Source organism: Ctenopharyngodon idella, chromosome 24 (genome assembly GCF_019924925.1).
Source record: "Ctenopharyngodon idella isolate HZGC_01 chromosome 24, HZGC01, whole genome shotgun sequence".
NCBI classification, from domain to species: Eukaryota; Metazoa; Chordata; class Actinopteri; order Cypriniformes; family Xenocyprididae; genus Ctenopharyngodon; species Ctenopharyngodon idella.
In genome coordinates, this window is record NC_067243.1 from 4,374,328 (window position 1) to 4,396,570 (window position 22,243).

The 22,243-nt window shown below is 36.6% G+C and overlaps 1 protein-coding gene across 2 annotated transcripts in view; it reads left to right on the forward strand.

Moving 5' to 3' along the window:
• The window catches only part of tmem117 (transmembrane protein 117), a 35,916-nt gene that overhangs the window by 3,444 nt on the left and 10,229 nt on the right, over window positions 1-22,243 (forward strand). For both annotated transcript variants that reach the window (XM_051885074.1, XM_051885075.1), the window contains exons 3-5: window positions 9,437-9,569; window positions 18,598-18,697; window positions 22,032-22,129. In XM_051885074.1, coding sequence (XP_051741034.1) covers window positions 9,437-9,569; window positions 18,598-18,697; window positions 22,032-22,129 — 331 coding nt within the window. The remainder of the gene's footprint in view (window positions 1-9,436; window positions 9,570-18,597; window positions 18,698-22,031; window positions 22,130-22,243) is intronic.

Consider the following 22,243-nt stretch of genomic DNA (forward strand, 5'->3'; position numbering starts at 1 on the left):
TGTCTGAATGTGACAAATAGTGTCATTTATTGTTCAGAAAGAAACATGTGTTGTGTTGTGCTGAATCAATAGTTTGCATGAACTGCACCTGTTCATTCACTAAAACACCAGGAGAGAAAATATCGTTTCAGACACTTGATCTGATGAATCACATTCAGAAGAGTGAATCAGTAATTTTTTGGGAAAATCTCTCTCGAGCTCTTGATATGAATGTCCTTCATTCATCATTGATGATCTGGAGGTGTGTGTTTTATTCCAGTGGAATGTCTATCGATTGACTCATGTCTCGTTTTATGGATGTCTGCGAGTGTTTTCAAATATGTGAAACGTTGTGCTGGAAAATGAGCTGCTGAATAAAGGAACGGCCGCACGTGTCTTCAAGGACTTTACAACTGAGGTTTGAAAGGGATATTCTCTCCTTTTGACATGAGTTTGTAGTGGTATTTACAATATACTACCAGTCAAAAGTTTGGAATAATTAAGATGTTTTAATGCATTTTAAAGAGTCTCTTCTGCTCACCAAGATTGCATTTTTTTCAAAAATACAGTAAAAATTGTGAAATATTTTTACTATTTAAATCAGCTGTTTTCTATGTGAATATATAGTAAAGTGTAATTTATTCCTGTGATCAAAGCTGGATTTTCAGCATCATTACTCCAGTCTTCAGTGTCACATGATCCTTCAGAAATCATTCTGATATGATGATTTGCTGCTCTAGAAACATTTATGATTATTATTAATGTTTTTCAGGATTTTTTGATGAATAGAAATTTCAAAAGAACTTTATTTGAAAAAGAATCTTTTTGTAACATTATAAATATCTTTACTGTCACTTTTGATCAGTTTAATTTCTTTTTTTATCTTGCTGAACCCAAACTTTTGAATAGTAGTGAATCACAGTTTCCACAAAAGTATGAACTGTTTTCAACATTGATAATAATCAGAAATGTTTCTTGATCATCAAATCATCATATTAGAATGATTTCTGAAGGATCATGTGACACTGAAGACTGGAGTAATGATGCTGAAAATTCAGCTTTGATCACAGGAATAAATTACACTTTACATAGAAAACAGCTGTTTTACATTGAAATAATATTTTAGAATTTTTACTGTATTTTTGATCTTGGAGAGCAGAAGAGACTCTTTCAAAAACATTAAACAATGTTAATTGTTTCAAACTTTTGACCGACAGTGTAAATAATAAACCATGCATGACAGTAACGAGAGACTCAAAAGCTTCTGTACATGTTTCCAGCAGACAATGAAAAGCACATCAGGCCTGATTAATCGATGTGACCGCCGTTTCCGTGGAAACTGCCTCTAGAGACCCAGCTGGGTTTTGTGGGGCCGCCGGAGTGCTGAACCTGTGCGCAAATCGCCTGTGATGAATGAGTTTCGTCCCGGTTTGATTCTACCGAGACCCGGCGGAGGTAGTTAGTTAAGAGCAGGACTGAGGCAGCCTACATTCACCCAGCGGGGCCGCGGGCCCCTGGAGGGCCTCCTGACACTGTTTTTAGCACACGATATAATGAATGTTGCACAGATGCGAAGAATCATCTTCACCAGCCCTAATTTACTGCACAACTGGCCGGATCTGCCTTTTGTGTTGGTCGTATTTATATCTGGATGGTTTCGGAGCCCTATAAGAGCGTGCTTTAACCTTAAATCTTGTTTTCTGGAGCGCGAAGCGGCCACCTTTGGCCTGCTAATCTGCTGCTGTAAATGAGGAAGCGCCGCAGTCATTATTCGCTGCAGCTGGACTCGATCTGCAGCGCTGCAGTTTCCTGCTGTTTCCACAACTATGAACGTCAGTGTTATCTGGAGACGTAGGTAGACGTGCAAAATTAGGTTTAAGGAGCTTAAAGACTCAAAAAGACTGTAAAAACTCTCAGAGGAAATGATTTTTATGAAATAAAGACTCAAATGACAGTCACTAGACTCTTACTGGATGATGAATAGTGACTCATTTAGTCTGCTAAATGACTAAATGAGTCACTAGTCATCATCCAGTAAGAGTCTAGAGCAAATGAATATGGAGAAGATCAGATAATTTGATGAGAAATGACTGAGTTCATATCGAGATCTCTGACATATGTTTGCGGACTTTTTTTTAATATACTGTATATACTGTGTGTCTGTATGAACATTTTATATATATATATATATATATATATATATATATATATATAAAATTTCTATTTAGCTTTATATATTTATTTCAGTTTTAGCAATTTTAGTACTTCAACTTCAACTTATTTTATTTCAGTTACTTGTCAATGCAACATTTCCATTTTTCTTTAAGGTTTTCATTTAATATTTTAATTGTATTTAATTTATTTATTTATCTATTTATTTAATTTATTTTTATTTCAGTTTTTTTTATATAATTTCAGTACTTCAACTTATTTATTTCAGGTAGTTGCAAAGACATAGTTTCTAATGTTCATATTAAGTTTTAAAGTTTTTCATCTAATATTTATATTTTATTTCAGCTTTATTTCACTTTTTAGTAGCTGTAGTTTTAGTTACTCCATCATAATCTTAACCTTATCCTGTAATCAGAGGGAAACAAGTTTTTCAGGAATAATGGTTTAATCCAGTCCTTGAACATGTTCTGCACCAGCTGTGACGCTGATGGATAAAAACACTCATTAAAAACAGAGTAACTTCTTAAACTACAGCGTCAGCACGTCTACAATTTGCCAAATTCAAATTAAAATGCAATTCGCTCAACACGTCCACATTAATAAACTTCACTACTGAGCCTTGCATATGATTTACATATAATATGAGCCCTTAGGTTTATGAAATATGAGCCAGTAAGTTTACGAACTTCATCTAAGCAATATTTGTGTAAAATGCAATTAGATATAAGATAAAAGATACTTTTTTTTTTGTATAAAAGAGCAAAGATCTGATCTGTCAATGTGATCAATACGGTGTGTGCATAATTATTATACGAATTGAGGTTTCGGGGGGCCCTAGATTTGTACTGCGATTTCAACCGAGGGGCCCCGGTTGTGTGTTTGAGTTTTAAATGTCAGCATCACTCTGGTGTGTTTTATAACATCACAGACTGTTTCTCACTGACGGTTTCCACCAGAGGGCGACGTCTGTCAGGACAAGAGACCTCAAGTGCTGCTGGGAAGGTCCTGCTTATGAGTCAATTATGAGTGAGAATCAAATGGACTTTTTGGACAATATCTTCTTCTTTTCTTTTTTTTTCTTTCTTTTTTTTAAGGTTTTTAGCACTAGCGCAGGGATTCCCAATTTTTTTTATCAGCCAAACCTCTTAGACAAAATATTTACTTGAAGTTTTAAGATTTTAAGTTAATATTTCAGTGAGTTAACGACACATTCACATGTTCGTGATTCTCTGATATTGGTTAATAGTCACATGACATGCAGGTGAACAGTTAAAATATCTAATCTTTTTATTTAGTAAGACTTTTATTTGGAACTATTTCACTCCATAAACCAGCTAAAGCTGTCAAGTTTTTATCAACCTTAATTAACTGAATTCATATGAACCGGCATGTAAATGTGAATGTAATTACGATCAACACCGTTTGACTTTTACCGTGATTTTCTTCTCAACTCTAAGATTCTGGGCTTAAAATCACAGTTTCCCACTATAATAATTCTGACACTGTGGTGACATTCATCTCATAAATCCCATCATTCTGACTCCAGCAGCTTTAACCATGTGAGAGAAATGGCCTCCTAAAGCTGATTGTGAATATAACACTAGTGTTTTGCACACTGCATTTTTCCTCCAAAAAATAAAAAAATAAATAAATGAAAACAAAAATATAGCTGCAAGCAGCAATTAAGGGGCCAAGCACAAAGAAGGCACAAGTCATGCCAGCACAACTGGGAGCATCAGACTGATTGCCATTAAAGACAGGCAAAATGACTGAGAAAATCAAATAGAGTCACTAATAATTTAGTGACACACTTTTAATCAATAGGTGGTGCTGTAGCCAAATTGATGTGGTGTGGTCAGAGTGAGGTGACAATGACACATGCAAAGTTTGGTTTCAAAATGCCAAAGCATTGCAGATATACAGCCTCAAGAGATATTTCGGCATCATGCCTCAAATTTGTTGTTGTGGTATATGAAAACAATTTTGTTTATTGACATGAAATCTATAACTTTTTGTCGACGTAGTCTGTAGATGATTTTGGTGAAAATCGGACCAACAGACTAGGAGGAGTTTGAAAAAGTAGGTTTTGAAAGAAAATCAACAGACCGGACAGGAAGTTTGGCCAAATATGGCAACATTCGTATCTATGTTCTCGGCATGACCCGAGGAATACATCAAAACAAAAGGCTAATTTAATCAAAAGTTATTAGCATTTTTGGAAACTTCATTATAACTTTTGACCACAAGGTGGTGCTGCCCCAAAACATTTTGAGCACCGTCAGGGCACGGTGCCAAAGATACATACCTAGTTTCGTAACAATAAGCTAATGCGTTCATGAAATACAGCATTTTACGACAAAATTCAAAATGGTCGATGCCTAAAATGGCTGATAGGGGAAAATTGGATATCATTCTACTCAGCATGACGCCCGAATCTAATGAGACCACTTTTATAATTAGAATTATGAGCACATTTTATCATTAAATTAGAAGTTATGAGCAAAAAAAAATCATTTTTCATATCTCCGGACCAGTAGGTGGCGCTGCGCCGAAATGCAGCATGTAACCTCAGGTCATGCTTGTGATGACATGTACCAAGTTTGGTCAGAATACGATAAAGCATTGAGGAGATACAGCCTTGCGTCTATTTTCGCAAGCGCTACGTAAAATCAGTTTGCGCGTTTTTCGAAAATGCTTTGACAAAAACCATAACTTTTTGTCGGCATGGTCTGAAGATGATCTGGTTCAATTTTGGTTTAATTTTCGATTGATCGAATCGTATTGAGCCAAGGCATTTGGTTTCTAGCCCTTACAGTTCATAAGTTATTAGCATAAAAGTAAGTGCAAATTGGGACAGTTGGTGGCGCTAGAGCGATTGAGATAGACTCCAGATTTGCTATGGTGACAGTTCAGACTGTCCTCTATCTGTGTGCCAAATTTCACAACTTTCCCACAAGCGGTTCTATGGGCTGCCATAGACTCCTAGAGCACGAGTCTGATCAAATACTGCATACTGAACTTTTTACAAATGTAGAAGGTCATCCGGATGTTCCATACTTTGTGAAAATATTTAAAATAGACCTGATTTTATCCCACCCCTGATTTAGTACAACACTGCATACTGCACACGTCACACACACAATGAGCACTACACACTTTATTCTACACATTATTCATGAACACAGTTTTGCAATCTGTATGCTGTACACTACACGTTGCACATTACACTCTATACACTAAAGAAAACACACTACATAGTACACACCCACAGCACTTCAGAATATGAGCTCATAAATAATTACCATAAAACGCTCCTCTAAAAGACACATTTTCCTTATGTCGGGGAATAAAATAAGAAGGCCGTCGTTAATCATCTGGCCCGTTTGTCCCAGGTTACGAGATCTTGTCAGCACTTTTCAGCGGTTTTATCACTCAACGTCGCGGTTTCCATGGAGACAGACGGTTAGTTAACGGGCTGAAGAGGTTAAGCAGAAGGGTTGAGTTGAGAGCGTGGGCCAAATGAGGTGTGATTTTGATGCCGATGGATCCTCGTGGGGGTTTGGCATCTCTAATATGTTGTTTCGGAGGTTGATCACGACGCAGATGTTGGAGAATCAGTCTGAACTCGGTTAATGTCCGTGATGTGACCCGTCATGCTGCGTTTCTGATTGGCATGAATATCTAGACATGAAGCTCTTTCAGAAACGGCCACATCATCACCGTGTCATTTCAGGTTGAACGTCTCGTGGCAAATGGAAGTGTTTCGAAGCGTTTGTGAGGCCTTGTGCTGAACGTCTCTATAAAGCTGCTCTGTCGCAGCTCGTATCTTCGGAGAAATCTCAAGCCCATCTCATTTCCTCGACGTCAGCTGATGCGACTGTGATAACGGTGCTTGTGCCTGCACAGTTTCTTCTGCATTTTGAAGTGAAAAAAGAGGATTTTCCCTGTAGCATTTGGAGACATATGCATTAAAGATGCATTTTGAATGTCAAAAAGTCTTGATGTTGTTTTTGTGCTCTACTAGAACAGGTTTTTCTGCTTGAATGTTGATTATTTTCCTCATATTCTCCATTGTTCAGCTCCTCTCTTCCCAGTCTGTCAGTAACGCTCTGTTTAGTTCCTGTCTCTATGAAGCCCCTCCTTCTGAGAAGCACAAAGTGCTCTGATTGGTCGACTGGAGCAGTGTGTTGTGATTGGTCTTTGGGAAATGTCCCGCCCCTTATCATAACCTCCAGTTTCAACACACTACTAACTCAACCAGGCCCCGCCAATTTATTCTGCGTATGAATTATTTAAATGAGGAAAATTGTGAAGAAAACTCAAGATGGAGGCGTTTCAGGGAGTTCAGAAACACTGACACTGATAAAGAGAAGAACTCCCGCTGGACGGACTTTTTCATGCTAAAACATCAACATTACACACTAAATAAACGTGAAAACATATCTTGTAAGTCCTGTAGTTCCTGTAGCTCGTCAGGTATAGAATGACACAAGCAACACTAATGTCATGGGTAAAATATGAATGTAAATGCCAAGATTGTCTCACTATGGTAACACTGATTTCAAGAAACACTTATTGGTCATTAGAGGAACCTGCTAAAGGAATGATTACGGCGACTTGTTCTCGGAGCCGCTGTTAGCTAAAGTGAGTTTGACAGGGTTAGCGGGACAGATGGAAATGTTCAGGTCTAATGAGCAGGACGGCTCCTCTCATCACCACAATATGTGTAATATATTACTGCTGATTCAGGCCGGTGTGGTCGGGTCGGTCTGTGGCCCTGAGCGCGAATCTAATGGAGAGATGAATCGCTCGCTGCCGCAGCGCTGACAGGAGAAAGTCAGTTTCTGGGGAAAAATTAACCGTCAGCTGCTAAACAAACACGCTGCTGCTGGAAAAACAAACTGTGAAGTGCTAAAGCTCTCTACCGGTGTGTGTGTGTGTGTGAGAGAGTGTGTGTGAGATTTTCAGTCTTGGATGTTTTGATTTAACAGAACAATTTTTTTTTTTTTACTGACTCCAAATGAGATTTTTCTGTCTGGCCGAGACGTGATGCAACTTTAAGAAAGCTTTGCGAAATAAATAATTCACTTTGAGAAGAGTTTTCTTGATGATTCCATGATAACTGTGAACGAACTCAATCTTTCCCGGATCTCTGAATGATTGAAGCATCTAAACAGTCACACAAGCTTCGTTTCTGACGGAGTAAGACGTTACAGGCGCTCGTGTGATGGGAACACAGATGTGAAGATTACGAGTCATGAATGTTTAAGGGCTGCTGTCATGAGGAATTGAAATGTCCTTGATCTCATCTGGTTCATTGTATTATGAAATGTACTGTAACTTTCACAGCTCAAAACTTCCACCTGAAAAACAAAAACACATTTATTGCTTTTCACTGAATTTACAATGCTTTCACAAAGAAGTGTAGGTTGAGCTCAGTGGAAAAAAAACAAAAAAACATTTAAGATTATGGCTTAGTGAAATATTAATTGCAAATGTACTTAATGCTAACCTTTTATTATTTGTGTGGGGGTTTTTATGCTTATTGGAGTATTGTCATTAGCATCATAACATGCTTATAAATAACCTTATTAGAATCAACTGTGAATCTAATTTATTGCAAAAATGGTTTCTTTTTGTATTTAATGTATCTGAATATTCATAAAACAAGATAAACTGACTTGAGAAGCAGCAGTAAGATATTAAGAATGTTATTTCTTGAATATACTGTGTATTTTATCTTACTGTCTTACTTTTTTTTTTTTTTTTTTATGTTTTTAACTTTCTTATATATATATATTAAAACAAATAACAAAAATTTGCCAGTTCAGTAAAACAAAATGCACTTATATTCAAGAAACAAACAGACTTAATATCTTATGTGGTGGTGCTTCTCAAGTTACCTGAAAAAAAAAAAAAACAATACTCGTTAAAAATGAAAAAAAAAAAACATTCTTTTTTTTTTAACATTCTGTCTGTCGTGACTCGTTCTAACGTTCTATCTGTGGTTCTAACATTCTGTCTGTCTTTCTAACGTTCTAATATTCTATCTGTTGTGACTCATTCTAACGTTCTATCTGTCATTCTAACGTTCTAACGTTCTATCTGTCGTTATAACGTTCTATCTGTTGTTATAATGTTCTATCTGTCGTTCTAACGTTCTAACATTCTATCGGTCATGACTCGTTCTAACGTTCTATCTGTCATTCTAACATTCTATCTGTTGTTCTAACATTCTGTCTTTCTAACGTTCTAATATTCTATCTGTTGTGACTCGTTCTAATGTTCTATCTGTCTTTCTAACATTCTATCAATCTATCTATCTCTCTATCTATCTGGAGAACTATTTGTACAACACACTGAGTTGCTGCCTATGCCAAATCACTCACTTGAGGGTAAGTGTAAGCTAGGCAGCTCACTAGGTTTCGTAAACGAAGCTCTTAAGTGTAGTTTAAATGCTCTACGTGTGTGGAATGATCGGACTCTGTCCGTGTAAGCGTTACTGACACCGTCTTTAACTTTAGTCTTCTTTAATCACTTTAAACAGACACTCGTGGAACCCTTCCTCTGCACTCACAGGACTGAAATCACCTCCGCGACAGTTCAGAGGAGACGCTGAAGGGCGCGATTAAGCATTCAGAGCGGATTCACGGACATCGGAATCAATCTCACGCTTTGAAAGAGAGCGAGAGCACACCAGAGACAAAGAAAGATGTTCCGTACTGTCATTTGATCCTTCAGGTGAAAAAAAATAATGGAAATTTCCTCGCAGGTCATGAATAGCTCGACTGTAATGATTTCGGCCTCTTCATGAAGCCAAAACACGGGTTCTGAGAATCAATTGCTGTTGAAGAAGGTACAAAACCCTTGTGCATGTGGCGGGTTTATTCGGTCTGTAAGGCAGAACTTGGCGCCCAATGTAGGGACAGACGGTTTTAATCAGCAGAAATTACAGGTTGAAGAGATGATTAGTTGTATGGAGCTTTCCAGGTGCTAATTATCGTGTCTGGATCGGTGAAGGTCATACCGTAATGAACAGAAACTGTCTGCGCTGCAAGGTTATCATTAACTAAAATTAAAACTGTTAAAAACATTTTGTAAATTCAAATAAAGCTGAATTCTGCTTATGAGAAACATCTAACAATGTTCTCGTATTGCATCACATACACTTCATGTACCATATGTTTATGTGTCTGCTAACTAGTATTGTTGAAGTCAAGCATGGAAACGTGCATCACTCACGTTGCTTTAAAATGTTAATTGTAGCTTCTCTTTTGTGTCTCAGGTCGCCTACTGCGTCTGAAGATGTTTCGTGAAGACCACGGCTCTTGGATGACCATGTTTTTCACCACGATTCTCTCGCTCTTTGTCTTCTCTCACATCTATAACCTCCTCCTGCTCATGAGCGGACAGATGGGGTAAGAGATATTGTCTTAGAAGAGACTTTTTTCAAAAGAGTTGTTCCTTCATTCCCTATTCCCAGGTTTTCTCAGTAGGGATGGCAGTCGTTAAGAATTTAACGATTTTTGGCTCTTTAATTCTATCAATGTTTCCTTTATACTTTTTAGAAAGCACCCAATAATTGGTTGTAACTATTAGTAGTGTCAGTATAGTAATGACTTCTAAATGAGTCTTGAACATCTGATTGATTCAAACAAAAAAACTGAGCAGTTCAAATCTTTGAGTGTGTTTGAGTCTGATTCATGATTCGTTTTGAGCGATTCCATTAAACGAACCGAGCATGAGATTTATCTGTTCTTAAATCAGGCTGCATAATAACCAATGAGTTCAAGACATAATGTGAGTGTTTTTGAAAGATTTACTATAATTTACACAAAAGTGAGTAAAAATAGGCTTTGGTAAGTATATAAATCTGTTCTTTTTTTTTTTTTTGTAATTTTAATTATTATTATTTATTTTTATTTTTTTTTACGGTTCAATAAACGAATCGAGCATGAGATTTATTTGTTCATAAATCAGGCTAAATAATAACCATAGCCTGATTTATGAACAAAGGAGTCTTTTTGTTATAAGAACAACACATGAAAAAGAACCAGCTAAAAGAATCATTACTAAATCAGACTACATTTATCGTTCTGTGTGTTTGTTGTTGCATGCAGAAATGCAACAGAAAGTACTTACTCAGTCAAAATTAAAACATAATTTCCACCATTGTGAATCTAAATAAAAATGGTTCTCTCTTCCTGACCCTGTTCTTCATCCTCTTTGTGGAATTGAATTGACCAGCCGTGCATGAGTCCATTAAGCTTTAAGCGAATTTAAGCACTGACCCGGGAATCAGCGTCTTCAGTCTGCTTTACATTATCACCAGGAACAGAATGAGGACGTATGATCTCAGATCAGCACGTGTGCATACAGTCAACCGTAGACCGTTTGAGAACACGCCGCCACTTCAATTTCACGCAACAAGATGGATGCCTCACTTACGGTTTGATTCGCCATCTAATGTTCAGCTCTGCACACGGCCGATGCTTTCACATTACAGTCGACTGTTTGGAGAACGACTGCACCATTTTTCTGTGAGATTGAACGTTGAATGATCGTGCCGCCATACATCTTCTCAAGGTTAAACGTGGCCAACGGTGAGCATGTCAATCCTGCCGATTGTTTCTGGCCATAAAAGCACCATCAGAATGAGCAGAGGTTTGACTGATCAAAGACTAGTTTGACAGCATCAGTTATGAGTGTGAGAAACCTTTGTTGTTTTATTAAATCATCAAAAACTTTGATGAACAAAGATATGAAGGTAGCAGATAACACTCAACAAATGAGTGCCAAATGCAAGTATATAAACCCATTTTATTTATATTTAAATTTATTTTTATGATTTATAATATTAACTAAATTTGTTTGTGTGTGTGTGTGTGTGTGTGTGTGTATATATATATATATATATATATATATATATATATATATATATATATAACATCATAATACATAATTTGCTTTCACTGTGATTGGCTGGGAAACAGTATAAATATACCACCAGATGTTAGTAAAATTTACTTTGGCAAGTATATAAATCTATTTATTTAAAAAAAAAAAAATATTCATGAACTACGTTGACCTGCTGGATGTCTAATAAATGAACTGAAAATGAAAAAAAAAATGAAATGTGAGACAGTGGATGTGTTTAGTTCATTATTTTGATGGGTTTGGTTTAGTAATTGAGCGCGATTATAATGAGCTTGATCTCAGCCGGTGTGATGTCCTCTCTCACAGATAGGTGGCGCTGTTGTACAGTCATTCGAGCAGCACGTTCCCCTCAGGAGCCTTCTGTCTCTCTGACAGCATGTGTCTGATGTTTTCGGATCTGTCATGAGAAATTATTGTTTACACCTGTGAGGAGAGAGGACCTGCGCGAGTCCCGGCGCTCGCGGCACAAACCCTCTCATTCACAGCCGCAGACAGTCGGATCTGATGGCCGTGTCATTATGTTCTTACTGTGACTCTGATTCACTCTCAGAATAAATGTCAGATTAACGTCGCAGAATATCTGTAGTGTCTTCAGCATCTGTCCTTAATGCTTTACCCTGGTAACTGCTACGGTTACTACAGTTATTGTGATCTTCGTTTAGTGAAATTTTGATTCTGTTCTAATGACAGTGTTCAGTACTTACCATGGTAAATGTATCTGTTGTCAGACACACACATACAGCAGAATATGTTTGTCCTGTGTTTATGTTCGTATAAGGAAATAAAATGTCATATTTCATCCCAAATCAAAAAGGAAAAATCAAAATCTGTCTCTCTCAGCATCTGTTGCCTCTCATCCTCCTCCTTGATATTCTTTTATTCTCTGTGAATCCCCCTCCCCACACACACACACACACAATAACACCCGCTCAAACCCCCACATCACACACTCTCAACAACCAGTTCTGCTTCCTCCCCCTTCACGCACACACACACACACACACACACACACACACACACATTGGCAGCCCCTCAGTGTGCTTGTGATTGAAATGAACATCATAAACACTCACATTCTCTCTCTGCATGTCATAAAAAGGCTGTTGAGAGTCCGGCAGTCCAACTGATTTCATAGCAAATTCTCTGTCTTTTTTTATAAATGACATCATAATGGCCTTTATGACATCATTTCCACCTTTAGTAAATCATTACAGCCTTTATTGCGTCATTACCGCAGCTGCTCTCAGCATGTAGAGCCCAGCACACATATGATGATGATGATGATGATGCTACTTCATCCTCAGCTCAGTGTGTGTTGTGTGATGTGGGCGGGGCCGTGACAGGGGGCGGAGTCAGTGTTCAGCCCCTTTAGCTCATCACCACTCGAGGCGTCCGCTACAGGCATACATCATGTGCTAATTAAGCAGCGTTATTTAATTAAGAGTGCAGATCGCATTACTCATGGCCAATTAGGAGCCGCAGCGCCACCCGTCTGAGAGACACAGCTGCACGCGCTCAGAGAGAGAGACCAGTGCAATAACATCAGCAACATTGCTGAAAATCCCATAATGCATTGCAACAAGAATCCATCCCAGTTTTAGTGTAAACAATTATTCAGTGCGCATTATTCAAAATGCATTGACTTATAGCCAATAGCAGCGGGTGAATCAGAAGTCTCACATATTGACATATCTGCATTCAGTGGATTTTTTCAGCGGTTTATAAAAGTGCATCTCTGTGCGAGTGTGTTTTGTCCATGTATATTTGTGCCTCCATTTCAATCTGGCTCTTGTAGGCAGAAGAACTGGGCTGTAACGGTGCTGCGGCTCTCGTGTAATTGAAAACGCTGAAACATCCTGTTTGGGTCCCTGGATAAATGTTGTGGTTATGGCGAAGAGGTCCTGAAGGTGATGTTTCTGAGCCAGCGGCGTTGACACCTCACCACTTAATCAATATCTGCTGGATAGACCCAGAGCGCAGAGAATATCTCATTTTGAGGCAGATATTTGAAGGTCATTGGCTCATGGATCCAGAATGACCTTTGACCTTTACGGGCTTGAGGACTGGATGGAGATAATCTGTTTTATTTTATCAGTAGAAGAACATTAAATTTCATTTTAATCAATATCATGCGTTTCAGACGAAACCTAATAAATCAGTCGCGCTCTCTGATAATTGTTACGATAAATCAAAAACGAGCGTCTAGGTTGTGGCTTTTCATATGCAATTATTAAACTATGTAAATCTGAGGAATATTAATATGTCAGAATGACTCATGACGTTATTATTTCATACTGATAAATATGTGTGATTTAATTTAAAGGAAGGATTTTTATTATTTTATTTTGGAGCGTTACTGGACGTTTTGCTCCACAACATTTACGTTTTATTTTGGGGTGAACAAAACATAATCAATATGTAACATGGTTCTGAATTAATAGAATATTCATATGACCTGGTACATGGCCAAAATATATGGTAATACTATGGTGTATGTTGGTACTTTAATGGTACATGTCCAAAAACCTGGTATTAACATGGGAAATGTTAAAAAAAAAAAAAAAAAAAACATGGTAATTCAATAGTACATGCACAAAACACCTGGTAATACTATGGTACATGTTCAGTAAACATGGTAATTCAATGGTACATGTCCACAAAGCATTGTAGTACTATGGTGAATGCCCAAAAACATGGTATTAACATGGGAAATATTAAAAAAAAACATATTACCATAGTAAATGTTAAAAAAACATGGTAATTCAATGGTACATGTCCACAAAGCATTGTAGTACTATGGTGAAAGCCCAAAAACATGGTATTAACATGGGAAATATTCAAAAAGCATGATATTACCAAAGTAAATGTTAAAAAAAAAAAAACATGATAATTCAGTGGTACAGGTCCAAAAACCATCATAATACTATGGTGAATATCCAAAAACATGGTATTTACATGGGAAATCTTCACAAAGCATGGCAATTCAATGGTACATGTCCAAAAAAATTAATTCTGTGGTACGTGTTAAAAAACATGGTGTTAACATGGGAAATATAAAAAAAAACTTGGCCTTACCATAGTAAATGTTTATGGTAAAACATGGTAATTCGATGGTACATGTAAAAAACATTTTTATACTATGGTGAATGTCCAAAAACATGGTATTAACATGGGAAATGTAAAAAAAAAAAAAAAAAAAAACATGGTTATTTTAATGGTATCTTTCCAAAAAACATTGTAATACTATGGTGCATGTCCATGGGGAAAATGTGCTATTACCATAGAAATTTATCAAAAAACATGATATTACCATGGGACATGTCCAAAAACATGGTAATACTATGGTGCATGTTCAAAAAACATGGTATTTCAATTTCAACATTAGGGTGAGTAAATGATGACATAATTTGTTATGGGGTAAACAAAACCCTTTAAACTAGGTCACGTTTTTTAAGAATTTGATGCTGTGAAGCACAGAATAAATTGGTGAAGAAAAACAGTTTGACTATGTAGGCCAGGGGGAGGGGTCTGTGTGGAAAGGGGCGTGGCCAGTGATTTCTCACAGGTCAACCCAGCTGGAGATGAGCCGCTTCCACTGTTACTGTGACAACTGCAGGACTCCCGTGAGATTAACAGATGCACATATAGGCCGAATCGTACATCAGGAAGTGACATGTAGTTTAAGTGTGAGAATGTGTGTGTGTGTGTGTTACCTGCAGCCAGACTAACCATTCAACATGATAATCATGTTAAGTGCTGTTTTACAAGCTGCTGGTACCATAAATCAGCCTGTTTCTGCACTAGTAGCTGTCTAATCTAACACTCGGTGTTGCTTATAAAACTTTGGCAAATTTTGCCTTTAGTCCAGAATGAGGTTCCCTCAGGGAGATCCGCAGAAGTCTGCATAATTTACATTTGTGTCTGTGTGAGAGGGAACATTTACTTGCTAATTCCTCTTAATAATCAGCTTTGTTTATTCTGTTTCTGGTTGCTGCAGTTCCACTTTAAAACTGCAAACGGAAACTCGCCTAAATGAGAGCAAATAATACAGCGCTGACATTTACACATTTATTGATTTGCATTTGTTCTTGTCAATCTGACAAGATGTAATAATCAGGAATGTGACACATTTATAGTTATATTTATGCATTTAGATGATGCTTTTGTAACCCCTCCTGTTCGAACCGCCCGCTCTAAGAGGGACTCGAACCCGGGGTCGCCGGCATGGGAGGCGGGTGCTCTAACAAGGAGGCTGAAGACCGCAGTCTCTAGCGTCAATAAGATCAAAAACATAAATTTAGAAAATAGCCAACTTTTTATTCTTGTAGACAATCAGACTGATTGTAATTCTGTCCTGTAAAGTTCCTGAAAGGGCCAGTGAGGCTCTTGGAAGCGTTTTAGAGGGTATTTCAGATTTGTGGCTTCCGAGACGGTGCCTAATTAAAATTCAGTCCTGCCTTGGGAGTCGGTGAGAATGTCACAAACATCTCTGAGAGTCGACCAGCGGCTGTTTTCACAGAATCAGACTGATTCCGTCTGCGGCCCTGAAAATAGACCAAAGGCAAACTGAAATTTTAGCAGCGACTGGAGTTTGAATTTGTCAAATCATGACTTGGACGTTTTGTTCTCTGTGAGACTCGACTCATTAGCAGCTGCTCGGGAGCATCATTCATATTAATTCTCACGGCTGGAGCGTCTCTCCTCATCCCTGGAATACCGGCACGCCGCACACATCAGTAATCCTGTCACGAGTCTCTCTGACTTCCAGGAACAAGGGTCTGTGCAGCTGATGTTCTTCCCAGTGCGAGTCGCCTCATCAGGGCTTGTTGTTTCCGTCAGTAGCGTCTCGTTTGCTGATTTGAATCAACTCGTGCAGCATATGTGACCTCATTTTTTACCAGTGCATCTCATATTTCATAAACTGGGCTGCTGTAGAACTATAATTAACAGAAGAGACTCTGGGGAATCATTTGGATAAACCACATGTGTACGAGCAAGCTGTTGAACAGTCCATTATTTGGTTACATGTGGTGTGTGTGTGTGTGTGTGTGTGTGTATATATATATATATATATATACACAGTCTTTAAATCCAGTGTCATCACACGTTAATTATGGTACAGTGATAGTCAGATAATCAGATGTTACTTTGATATGTAACATGGTACTGAATGAATAGCATGATACATGTTAAAAAAACATGGTATTATCATGGTAAATGTTCAAAAAACATGGTGTTTCAATGGTACATGTCCAAAAATCATCATTATACTATGGTGTATGTTCAAAAAACATGGTATTACCATGGAAAATTTTCAGTAAACATATTACGACCATGGAAAATGTCAAAAACTTGGTAATACCATAGTGTGTTCAAAAAACATGGAATTTCAATTATACATGCACAAAAATAATAGTAATGCTATGGTTCATGTCATAAAACATGGTATTAACATGGAAAATATAAAAAATATGGTATTTTTATGGTAATATTCAAAAACATTCTATTAACAAGGTAAATGTTCAAAAAACATGGTAATACCATAGTGAATATTCAAAAAACATGGAATTTCTATGGTACATATCCAAAAATAATTCTAATCCTATGGTGCATGTCCAAAAACATGGTATTAACATGAAAATTGATTAAAAAAACATGGTATTAGCATGATAAATGTTCAAGAAACATGGTATTTCAAATGTACATGTCAAAAAATTGTTGTAATGCTATGGAGCATGTCCAAAAACATAGTATTAACATAGGAAATGTAAAAAAAAAAAAAAAATACTATAGTAAAAAAAATATTGTAATACAATGGTGCATGTCAAAAAAACATGGTATTACCAACACGAAACATTAACATGTTCAAAAAACATGAAATTTCAATGGTACGTGTCCAAAAATAATTGTAATACTATGGTGCATGTCATAAAACATGGTATTAATGAAAAACATGGTATTACCATGGTAAATGTTTAAAAATATATATTACCACCATGGAACATACCAAAAACATAGTAATACAATGTGCCATGTTAAAAAAAAAAAGTGGTATTTCATTGGAACATGTCCACAAAAACATGGGATTTCAATGTCATGTCCATAAAAAAACATGGTAATGCTTTTGTGCATGTCCAAAAAATGCTTGTCTGTGAATGTTGTGTGTGCACGTGTGTCATTTGTGCTGCTGAGCTGATGTGACTTTGTCAGGTTACCCAGCAGTACTGCATTAAAATTACAGCCATAATGAATAAATGAAGACATGAGACACTAATCAGAGAGAGAGAGAGAGAGAGATTGTGTGTCTCACTTTGCCATATCACACTCCATTCCCCTGCATGTTATTAAACCGTACCACCCTAAACTAGTTGCTCCATTACTTACATACTAACACACCCGTGAGCGTCGGATGGTTCCCGTATTATCGATTAGCTCGATGCCCTTGGTGAACGACTCCCAGCGGAGCAGCTCCGGCGGCTGGCCGTGGTCCACAACCGTGGGGTGTTTGAAACTGACTTAATGTGCCAATAAATCTTCCTTCTAATCAAAGCGGCTTTATCGGTGAGCTGTGAGGGTGATAAGTCGCGCTTTGGACATGCGCTCTAATGACTGGCCGTATAATGGACGGAATACAGATTCAATCTCACGCGTTATGAGGCCGTAACGACAGCGGGTCAAGCGTTCGTTTGCTTTACAGATTTGTTGTAGATTGGGCAGCCATGAATGTGCTAATGAAGATGAACGCTTGTTAAACACATGCTCTAGTTTTCAGGATAACGCTGTTCAGAATGAGATCATTTAAAAATTAGTATGCAATTTTTTATTAATTTGATTAAGGGTTATTATAGTAAACTTGAAATAAAATAAACTTTTTAACTGAGATGGGAAAAAAAAATCAGGTAGTTGCCAATTTGATGTCTTAGTATCGATTGGCCTTTCAATTAACGGTGCTAATTAGGAAAAAAAGCTCGTTAAAACATGTTCTCCTTTGCAGAATAATGGCGTTATTATCCGTCGCGCGGTTCAGGATGAGACCAAAAACCCGGGTGGAAACAATCCGCTCGTTCTGACACTCGATCTGCGTTTCCCGCCATCTGTAATCCACACACTGACGTGCATAAGCAGATTAACGAGTTTGTACCTGTTCAAGGCCTGTAAACACTTCTGACGGCATAAAAGCAGCATAAAGAAGATTACATTCGCTCGCTGTCACAACATGTGAACGCTTGGCTGTGTTTTTATATGCGTTGGATCATTTTCTGGAAGCGATTCGTTCCCTAAATGCATTATAAAGGCCTCTGAAGTTTATTTGTGTTTGTGATGACGTTAACATGTCCTGTAGCGTTATTGAAACGCTTTATCCAGTGAGTGTCACGTCGAATAAAAGCTTTTGGAGAAGACGCGGCTGAAGATGCGAAGCGCCACACCTCATGATCGCCGCGGCTCGCTGGAGCTGATGAGCGGTGACAGAAACATGGACTGACCGGATCTGTGTCTCTCTCTCTGCAGTCCTCACATGGTGACGGAGTACATGGGCATCAGGAACGAGAGTTTGATGAAGATGGCTGCTGTAGGGACATGGATGGGGGATTTTGTGACGGCGTGGATGGTGAGACTCTAACCAGAACCTGTTTAAAGTCCACATGAAACGACACTCAAAACCTGTTTTACTTCCGTAATTGATTTTATCCATCGGGAATGACTTGGACGTTCTGAATGAGAATGGTTGAACAGCTTGATGGAGAAAATGTATATAAAATGTGTGTGTTTTTATATATATATATATATATATATATATATATAAAATATATATACACACACACACACACATTTTATATATATATATTCTAAATGTAAATATGGTAACACTTTACAATAAGGTTTTAATAGGTCACTACTTAAGTTAACAATACTTCTACAGCATTTATTAATCTTAGTTAATGTTAATTTAATCATTTACTAATGTTATTTAAATCAAATGTTGTATTTATTAACATTAATACACTGTGAACTAACATGAACAAACAATGAACAGCTGAATTTTTATTAACTAACATTAACAAAGATTAATAAGTACTATAACAAATGTATTGCTCATTGTTAGTTCATTTAGTAGCATAATTATTTATTGGACATTGGTGTGTTTTATCATGCCACCATTTTAAAAAACCAATAAGCCAATTATAGTTGTTACTTTACCATGTTTTTAATGAGGTAAAAAATAAATATATATATATATATATATTTTAATCTAAAATAACACAATCACAAATTGTGGTATTTTATTTGTTTATCTGTATGTCATGTGAACATACAAAAGTTAAATTATTGAAATATTTACTTAAAATATCAGGGAGACATTTAGGTCAAAGTGGTTTGGCTGTCAATAAAGTTTGGAAAAGTCTCAAATATTGTGCACCAATGAATCATTCTCAAGTAACACCAACAGTGTATATTAAAGTAAAAAGGGTGTATTTTGATTTCATGTTGACTGTAGCAACTTTAAAGCAGCATGAAATTGTTTTATGAGTTTTCTTGACCTTGACGAACCTGACGAGCCAGTCAAATATTTCTGTAATTATTTGTTGGTAATTGACTCTCGTGGAAAAGTGGCGAATGTTTCCAGAGGCGGCGGAGAGAATGTGACATTAGAGATCACCCAAACCAACAAACTCCTCATTTAGCCCCAAAAACTCTGGCAAGAGCTGCGATAAGACCACAGAGCGTTCGGCACGTCGAGAAAGCAATAATGTCCTCCTTAAAGGTGCAGCCGCAAAACAGAGAAATTAATAACGCTTGAAAAATATGATTAAAATGATGTTCACTCTCACTGGAAGCGATTAATGTCGCATTGCTTCATCCTGTTTACACTTTATTTTCAACAGTGAAATAATTTTACATATAATAGTTTTGGTAACACTTCACAATAAGGTTAAAACATGAACTAACAATAAAAAATACTTCTAAATCATTTATTAATCTTAGTTAATGTTCGTTTTTAACATTTACTAATACTTTATGGAAATCAAAAGCTGTAAATGTTTTATTATTATGTGTATATTATTTAATGAACATGATCTAACAATGAGCGTTTTTTATTAATTACATAAAAAATAAATGTTTATTAATTACCATTAATTACTGTAACTCATTGTTAGTTTAACTTTAACAATATGTTGACTTTTAATGCTTTGTTAAAAGTGGAATTATTTGGAATCTCATCGCAAGATTGACGTTTAAACTGATAGCTGTCACTCAAACTGATTGACACACTGTATTTACTTCAGTTTTTCTATAATGTCTGTCTGTAAACTATAAGCACTGTTATAAATGTTGACAGTCATGGCGATTAAAAACAAGGTTTTCCCAAGTTCACTCAAGGACACTCAGGAAACAAACATTCTTCCGACAATATCCGGCATCAAAGTGCTTTCCTCAGTGACACACGAGTGCAGGTGTAGTTCGGATCTGCTGGGATGCGTGTGTGTGTGTGTGTGTGTGTGTGTGTGTCTCTTTGGGTACATTAGTATTCCTGTGTTCAAACTGCAGGGATGAACAAAAGAGAAGAGAGGAGGAGAAAAAGAGAGGGATAAAACGAAGGAGGGAGAGAATAGAAAGACGAAGGGCGAACGAGCGTCTCAAAGTGCTGAATCGAGACATTACTGACGGCGTCTACATGCCATTAATTCAGCCCTTCATCTCGTCACAGGCTGCTGCGGTTTGGCTGCGACGTGATGAAAGATTTACAGATTTATTTCACTTTCTCTTTCCCTCCCCACAGTTTTCAGTCTTTCTTTTGTGAAGGAGCGGATCCGTCATCAGGGTGACCTTAGACAGGCGTTACGGCTCACTGCGCAGTCTGCACACTCGATAGGGCATAACTGTAGTTCACTTGACAAACACAGGTTAGAGGTTTAGAGGTTTGTATATGGCATAATGTACTTCTGTAAATAAATATAACAATGTCATGCATATGTAAATATATATTTTACATATTATAAATATTTATACATTTATTTATATTCATGCATTTATATTAATATAATTTAAAATACATTTTATTTTATTATCCTAATTTGTCATAATCTAATAATCTAAATGTTGTGGTAAATTACTTTTGAAATAATAAAAAAACAAACAAATGTATTTTAATATTTAATATGCAATTTTGTAATAGTTAATTTGATTCAGGGTTGTTATAGTAAACTGAAACTAAAACCATAAAAAAAAAATCCTTATTTAAAATAAATGTTACCTGCAATAAATAAAAACATCTCTCTTTTCATTTTCATTTTAGTTTAACTTGATGTACTAAAATAAAATAAAAAACTAATAAAAATTAAAAAATGCATAGACGTATTTAAAAAAAAATATATATAAAACAAAAAAATTGCTAAAACTTTAACTAAAGTTAGAATAAGAATGAAAAAAATGAAAGTAAAAGCTAATTCAAAATATTAATAAAAATTATAATGATCTCAATAATACTAAAATAGTCATTTTTAACTGTAATTTTATTTTATTTTTTTTACAATAACATTCACTGATTAAGTAAATAATATATTAAAGAAAGTTAAAACAGATATTCTTCTGAACTTTATTACATGAAAATATTTTGGAAATGGAATAACATTTATTTAGTTTTTACTGTTTTATGACTTTAAACACAATCCAGTGTGTTTTAGTATAATTCTCTATAATTTTCTGTTTTCACTTTAATTTTAGTTTGTTTCAGTCATTTTAGTTTAGTGTATTTGTCATTATTATCATTATTTCTCAAATAAAATACTTTTTTTTTTTTTATTTTATATCGGCTAATGTTACATTTATTTCACGTAACAAATTATTTGTTTTATGGTTTTAGTTGACGATGATAACCCTGGCGCAGTCATTGTGAAGCACAAAGTAAGTAAGGAGTGTTTGTTTGTTTGTTTGTTTCCAAGGTAACAGACATGATGCTGCAGGACACTCATTACCCGGACTGGGGCCGGACCGCGAGGCACTTATGGAGGCAAGGTCACAACCGGATCGTGCTGTTCTGGTGAGTCGGTTCACACTGCACATCTGATCCAACAGTCTCTCCATGGAATCTGGACTCGTCCCTCAGAAGGGAACAGCAATGACACACTGCATGTTTAACAAGCAAGTTCATCCA